This window comes from Procambarus clarkii, chromosome 21, assembly GCF_040958095.1.
Source record: "Procambarus clarkii isolate CNS0578487 chromosome 21, FALCON_Pclarkii_2.0, whole genome shotgun sequence".
Taxonomy (NCBI): domain Eukaryota; kingdom Metazoa; phylum Arthropoda; class Malacostraca; order Decapoda; family Cambaridae; genus Procambarus; species Procambarus clarkii.
In genome coordinates, this window is record NC_091170.1 from 16468496 (window position 1) to 16475870 (window position 7375).

Consider the following 7375-nt stretch of genomic DNA (forward strand, 5'->3'; position numbering starts at 1 on the left):
GAGTATCGGGACTTTCTCCGTCGATACGAAGGGCGTTCGTTGCAGTTGCCGGATGGCGCCGGCTCTGTTGTGGTCTCGGACCGAAGTGGTGCCCTGACTTATGTCAGTGTACACGGTGCGCCCCTGGAGTTCCTTGAAGACCTTCTCCGGCGCTTCTTCGGGAAGTATGGTGCCATCGTCAGTGTGCGGGTGAACTCGCTTTCCTCGGGGAAGTATGCTGGGAAGCGGACAAACATCCATACCTTAGGGATGCGCCTGCGGTCGGATATCCCATCTTCTGTCCGGATGCTGGGTTACTACGTTCAGGTGTATTATGTCCGGCAGCCCCGTACTTGTTTCTGTTGTGGCCAGTTAGGGCATCAGGCTGCCGGGTGCTCTGAGGGCCCCTCCTGCACCTGTAACTTGTTCCAAGAAGAGGATTTCCCGCCGCTCCCTCAGGGCGTGGATTCCGGGGATGAAGTGGGGCAGGTCCCGTTCGCTGTTGATGAGACCCCCCTGCGTCACCCGACGTGCCCCCGGTGGTTATCGTCCCTCCTCCGGGTGTTCCGGTGGCTCCTGTCGCTAGTCGCTTCGCTGTGCCAGTTGCTCCTGAGGGTCTTCCGGATGGTCTCTGCGAGTCGTCTCCATCTTCCTCGTCTCCTGCTGCTGCGCCTAGCCCTGAGCCCTCGCCAGGTGTTACGGCTGTGCTGGGTGCTGGTGGGGCTGCAGAGCGTCCTGTTGTGTGTGGCCCGGTTCCCCCTGTAGAACCGGGCTCCGGTTCCACAGGGGGAACCGGAGCCTTGTGGTTGAGGCTGCTGTCGTGCTGCGACGGGCGTCGGTTCGCACGGTTTGCGAGGCCCGTGGTTCTGAGTCCGCCTCCTGCAGTGAGAATGTGCGGCCGGTGCCCAAGCGTTCCAGGCGTTCTTCGACTGCTTGGGCTAATATGGAGGACTTCGGCGCAGGTGGAGCTTCGGGCGATGATATGGCGGTTCCGGGTGCTTCGCGCTCTACGTTGCTGGTGGTGGCTGACGTCCATGTGTCTGCTGTTGACAATAGTTGTACGTATGATTTACCTCTTGTTCTTTCTCCTGCAGAAGGTTCTCCGCAGTGGGAGGTGGTCGCTCCTACAGACGTGGATGGTGAGAGTTCTGGTGCGAGCCGAGGCCTCAAGCTGGTACTGAAGAAGGAAGCCAAACGTGGGGGATCCCTGAAGGTGCACCGTCCGGTGGTTGACGCGGGGCCCTGTGAGGCGGCTGAGGAAGCTCCCAGTGCGCTGCCCATTGCCCGGCCTCGTGGGAAGGAGCCCCTCCCACTCGTCTTGGCCTCCGGTGTGGCGCATAATGCTCAGCATCCTTTGCGGTTTGACATTGTTGACCGCGTGCATCCTGTTCTGTGGTGCCCTTCTTCCATCTGGGTACAGCGGGCTCGGTGTTTTGTTGTGGGTGTGCCCGAGTTGATGCCTGATCCTCATACTGTATAATGAACCTGTTCCGGATGACGTCATGTTGCTGTGGGAGGCGTATTGTGTTCGCTTCCCGGCGGCGGAGTGGCCGGATAAGTATGAACAGTTTGAGTAGTCTGTGTGCTTGCTGTGACCTGTGGTTTGTTGCAATGTGTTGTACCTATTGTGCGCCCTTCAGGCCGGTGTTGTGTTTTTCATGACCGTTGTTTTGTTGTATTTATTGTATTTCCGTTACCCTTCTGTCCAGTATTGTTGTTTCTTTTTCCTGTGTTTCATTGTGTTTATGTTCATTGTTGTGTTTTTGTTGTCGGCCCTTCAGGCCGGTATTTAGTGTATTTGTGTTACTTTGTATTAATTTGCTTTGTGCTTTTGTATTTTATTTTTGTCTGATTGTTTGTTATTGGTTTCTTATTTTATTATATTTATTGTATTGTATTTATTCACATGTTTGCATGTAAAAAAAAAAAAAAAATGTCATTCTCTATAATTATATCGACACCACATATGGATAAGGTATCTCACACACCTACAGTACATAGTCAAGGAGTATAGGTGGATTTAATGTATACTTGCATAAGGGTAACACGTTGCACTGCCCCAACTATACCCTGTATAACCATTACTCTTTCCTGGTCAACCTTCTTGACCTTGGACAATATACTGGAAGTAATCAACGTTAGCGACGCACCAGTGTCCCTAAACATAACTACAGGAACCCACTTATCTACAACTCCAACCATTTTATCATGGATCATAAAAGTGTCAAAACCAGCAAGCCGCTGTGGCCTTACCGCTCTTACACAATGTCTCGGAATTATGACCTGGCTTTCTTTTACTCACAATCAAGGCGTTTAGTTGTAGTTCCGGATGTAACCTGAAACAATGACGGACAACATGTCCTTTTTTATGGCAATAATTACATTGTTTTACATCAGCCGAACTTGTCGAACCTGATGTGGCTCTACTGGCGTTAACAGTACCCTTAGATTTACTAGATGCCTGGTCTGCCTGGGCTGTAAGAGCAGACTTAGCATTATAATGATGACTCTTTGACTTCTCAGAATTATCCTGTCTAAAAGTGAATGCTTTAGGTGCCATATGATAGTTATTATACGGTATCTTATTTATTGTCTAATATTCATCTGGCAACATAGCTAAATCATGACCATCCTTGTATGAACGTTTACCTGTGGCTTAGTGCCATAGTCAACTTTACAGGCAAACAAGACTAAAGTTCTTCTATTAGGATTAGCTGCTTAATGGACGAAAAATCATGAGTATTATTTATATTAATAAGCCACCTGTCAAAGATTGACTCTTTTACTCGAGCAAAATCTGTAACTGTGTGATCAGGTGCACGCTTGAGACCTCTAAACTTTGGTCTTAGTGTCTCTGCATTGAGTTCATACGCTTGCAAGATCTTCTTTTTGAAAGAAGTTCGTATGTAGTGTAGATTTTTGTGTAATGAAAGCTAGTCTTCAAAAGAGAGCGAGGCAAAAATATTTTGTGGTTTCCCGCACAACTGACCTTGAATAATGGTCAACCAAGACTCCTCTGGCCATGTCAAAATAGTAGCTAATTTTGAAAAATGCAGGAAAAATAATTCGGAGTCCTTCTCATCAAATTAAGGTAATTCAAACTCTCTAGGGAATTGAAGTCAAATGCTGTGACTACTACCTGACTACTTCCCTTAGAACCCTTACTACTGGCAGCGGCTGCAGCTTCTAGCTTTTTCTCCTCAAGCCTAAACTGCACCTCGGCCATCTGCTATTTAATTAACAATTGCTTGGTTTCTTCTTTTCATCTGAGTCTAGCTATCTCTAACTCAGCTATTCTCTGCCTAGTTTCCTCTTCACATTTAAACTTCTCTAGCTCAACTTGCTTTAGCTGAAGTTCTAATTCCTGCCTTCTCAGTCTAGCAGTACTCTCTCAACCTTCGTCAGGATATTCCTCTTATTCTCAATAACTAAGCTTTAGTCATTCTGGGTGCCACATCTAGCTCTAGGGTTTTTCCCATACAAATCAACACTGATTTAGTAAAGGTCTTAATCGTGTCCACTGAGGGATTCTGCAAAATCTCTTTTACTACTTGCTGCATACTAATTAATTAATAAGACACGTACTACAAAAAATATTATTACTAAAATAAGAATATACTATATTAATATGCCCCACATTCACGCAAGACATTGAACACTTACCTCTGCCGTGCAGCATTGCAAGTGCAGTATTTACTAGATTCACATAGGACTTCAAGCTAAATCATACGCAGAGACTCAAGTCAGCAAAGTGCCTTCTACAAATGATACCGGAACATTCACTTCGAAAGGCACAACAAGCTAGAAAATAAGTATGGATCAGTCTAACGGTGTCATACACAATATTAATCCACCCTAGAACAGAGCGTTCACCATCCTTCAACAGAGAGCCTCCATCATCCTCCAACACAGCCTCTACCATCCTCCAACACAGTCTCCTCCCTTCTCCAAAACAGCCTCCTCCATTCCCCAAAACTGCCTACATCATCCTCCAATACAGACGCCTCCATCCTCCAACACAGCCTCCACCACCTTCCAACAGAGACTCCACCATTTTCAAACATGGACTCTATTATCCTCCAACACAGCTTCCACCATCCTCCAGCACCGTCTCATCAATCCTTTACAAAAATCTCCACCATCTTCCAACAAAGTCTCCACCATCCTCCAACAGTCACCATCCTCCTCCTACAAATCCTGCACTATCATCCAAACACACAGCCTCCGAGTATCTTCAACACACAGCCTCCATCATCCTCCAACACCGCCTCCACCATCCTCCAACACAGACTCCACCATCCTCCAACACACAGCCCTCACTATCCTCCAATTAAATCTCCACCATCTTCTAACACACAGCTTTCACCATCCTACAACACAGCCTCCACCATCCACCATCAAATCCTCCACTCTTCTCCAACACAGACGCCACCATCCTCCAACACACAGCCACCCACATCCTGCAACTCAACCTCCACAATCCTCCAACAAAGCTTCCACCATCTTTTAACACAGCCTCCACCATCCTCCAACTCAACCTCCACCATCCTCCAACTCAACCCCCACCATCCTCCACTATCCTCCAACACACTCAATAAAATACTCAAACACAGCCTCCACCATTCTCCAACACAGCTTCCAACTTCCTCCAACACAGCCACCACCAGTGACAATTTACAGCCTCTTTCACACTCCAGCACAACCTCCACTATCCTCTACCACAGTCTCCACCGTCCTCCAACACAGACTCCATCAATCTCCAACCTACAGCCTCAATAATCCTTAACTCAGCCTTAATCATCCTCCAACATATCCTCCACCATTCTCCGCCATAGTTTCAATCATCCTCGAACACAGTCTCTACCAAACTATATCCCACAACCTCCACGATCACCCAAAACAGACTCCACCATCCTCCAACACGTCTTCTTCAATCCTCGAACGCAGCTTTCACCATCCGCAAACACACAGCCTCCACTATCCTAAAACACAGCCTCCACCGTTCTCCAATACAGCCTCCACTATTCCCCAACAAAGCCTCCACCATCCTCCAACATCGCCTCCACCATTCTCCAACACAGCCAACACAATACTCCAACACATACTCCACCATTCTCCCCGACAGTCTCCACCATCCTCCAATATAGCCTCTATCATTCTCCAATTCAGCTTCCACTATCTTCCAATACAGTCTCCATCATGCTCTAGCACAGCCACCACCATCCTCCAACACAGACGAACCTTCCTTCACTACAACCTTCACCATCCTCCATCACAGACTCACCAATCTCTCCCACAGTCTCCACCATCCACCAATATATCCTACATCATCCTCCAACAAACTTCCATCATCCTTCAACACATCCTCCAAAATCCTCCACAGTCTCAATAATCTTAAAAACCATTCTCCAACACACAGCCTCCATCATCCTCCAACACAGCCTCCACCATCATTCAACTAAACCTCCACCATCCACCAACCATACCTCGACTTTCTTTCAATACAGCCTTCAACATCCTCCAACAAATCCTCCACTCTTTTCAAAAACAGACTCCACCATCTTCCAACACACAGTCACCTACATCCTTCAACACAGCCTCCAATATCCTCCAACAAAGCTTACACCATCCTCTACCACAATCTCCACCATCCTCAAACACAGCCTCTTCCATCCTCCAACTGAGCCTCTACAATCCATTCAACAATCGCCACCATCCTCCAACACAACCTCCAATATCCTCCAATACATTCTCTGCCCTCCTCCAACACAGCTTCCACAATCATTCTAAACAGCCTCCAACATCCGCCAACGCACAACACACACAGCCGGCACCATCCCCCAAAGCAGCCTCCACCATCCTTTATCGCAGCTTCCATCATCCTCCAACAAAGCCTACGCTATCCTCCAACACAGCAACAACCATCCACCAAAATTAAGCCTCAAACATCTTCCAAAACACAGCAACCACCATCTTCCAACACAACCTCCACTATCCTCCAACACAGCCTCCATCATCCTCCTACACATAGCCTCCATTATCCTCCAGCACACAGCCTCCACCATCCACGCCCCCAACAAAACCACCACGATCCCACCAGACACAGCCTTCACAATCCTCCAACATAGCTTCTATCATCCTCCAACACAGCCTCCATCATCCACCAACAAAGCCTCCACTATCCTCCAACACACAACCTCCACTATCCTCCAACACAGTGTCCATCATCCTCCTACACAGCCTCCACCATCCTCTACCACTGTTATAACCATCCTCGAACACATCCTCCACCATCCTTCAACAGACATCGTCCATCATCCTCCAACACCGCCTTCATCATCCTCCAAAACAGTCTCCACCATCCTCCAACAGAGACTCCACCATCCTCAAACACAGCCTCCATCATTCTCCAACACAGCTTCCACAATTCTCCACTCCACAGCCTCCACCTTCCTCCAACAAAACCCGAACCATACTCCAAGACAGCCTCCATCATCTTCCAACAAAGTCTCCACCATGCTCCAACAGAGTCACAATCATCCTCCTACAAATCCTGATTCATCATCCAAACACACAGCCTCCAAATACCTTCAACATACAGCCTCCAAATACCTTCAACACACAGCCTCCATCATCCTCCAACACAGCCTCCACCATCCTCCAATACAAACTCCACCATCCTCCAACTCACAGCCCTCACCATCCACCAATTAAATCTCCACCATGTTCTAACACACAGTCTCCACCATCCACCATCAAATCCTCCACTCTTCTCCAACACATAGCCACCTACATCCTCCAACACAACCTCCACAATCCTCCAACAAAGCTTCCACTATCTTCTAACACAGCCTCCACTCTCCTCCAACACACTCTCTAAAATACTCCAACACAGCTTCCACCATTCCCCAACACATCCTCCAACACAGCCACCACCAGCGACAGTTTACAGCCTCCATCACAGCTTCCACCATCCTCCAACACAGCCACAACCATTCTCCAACCCACAGCCTCATTCATCTCTGAACACAGCCTTAATCATCCTCCAACATATCCTCCACCATTCTCTGCCACTGTCTCAACCATCCTTGAACACAGTCCCCACCATCCTCCATTCCACAGCCTCCACTATCACCCAACATAGCTTCCATCATCCTCCAACACAGCCTCCATTATCCTCCAACACAGCCTCCTTCATCCTCCATGATAGCCTCCTTAATCCTACAAAACAGTCTCCACAATCCTCCAACACATCTTGCATAATCCTCCAACACAGACTCCGCCATCCTCCAACACGTGTTCTTCAATCCTCGAACGCAGCTTCCACCAACCACAAACACACAACCTCCATTATCCTAAAACACAGCCTCACCATCCTCCAACATAGCCTCCACTA

General features: G+C 48.0%; 1 protein-coding gene across 1 annotated transcript; it reads left to right on the plus strand.

Annotated features, from left to right (window-relative positions):
• The first annotated feature begins 922 nt into the window (after positions 1 to 922).
• Positions 923 to 6693, plus strand: LOC138367114 (soluble scavenger receptor cysteine-rich domain-containing protein SSC5D-like). Its single transcript, XM_069328518.1, has 2 exons — positions 923 to 1393; positions 5851 to 6693. Exons 1-2 carry the CDS (start codon positions 923 to 925, stop codon positions 6691 to 6693), a joined length of 1314 nt encoding a protein of 437 aa, XP_069184619.1.
• Positions 6694 to 7375: the final 682 nt, after the last annotated feature.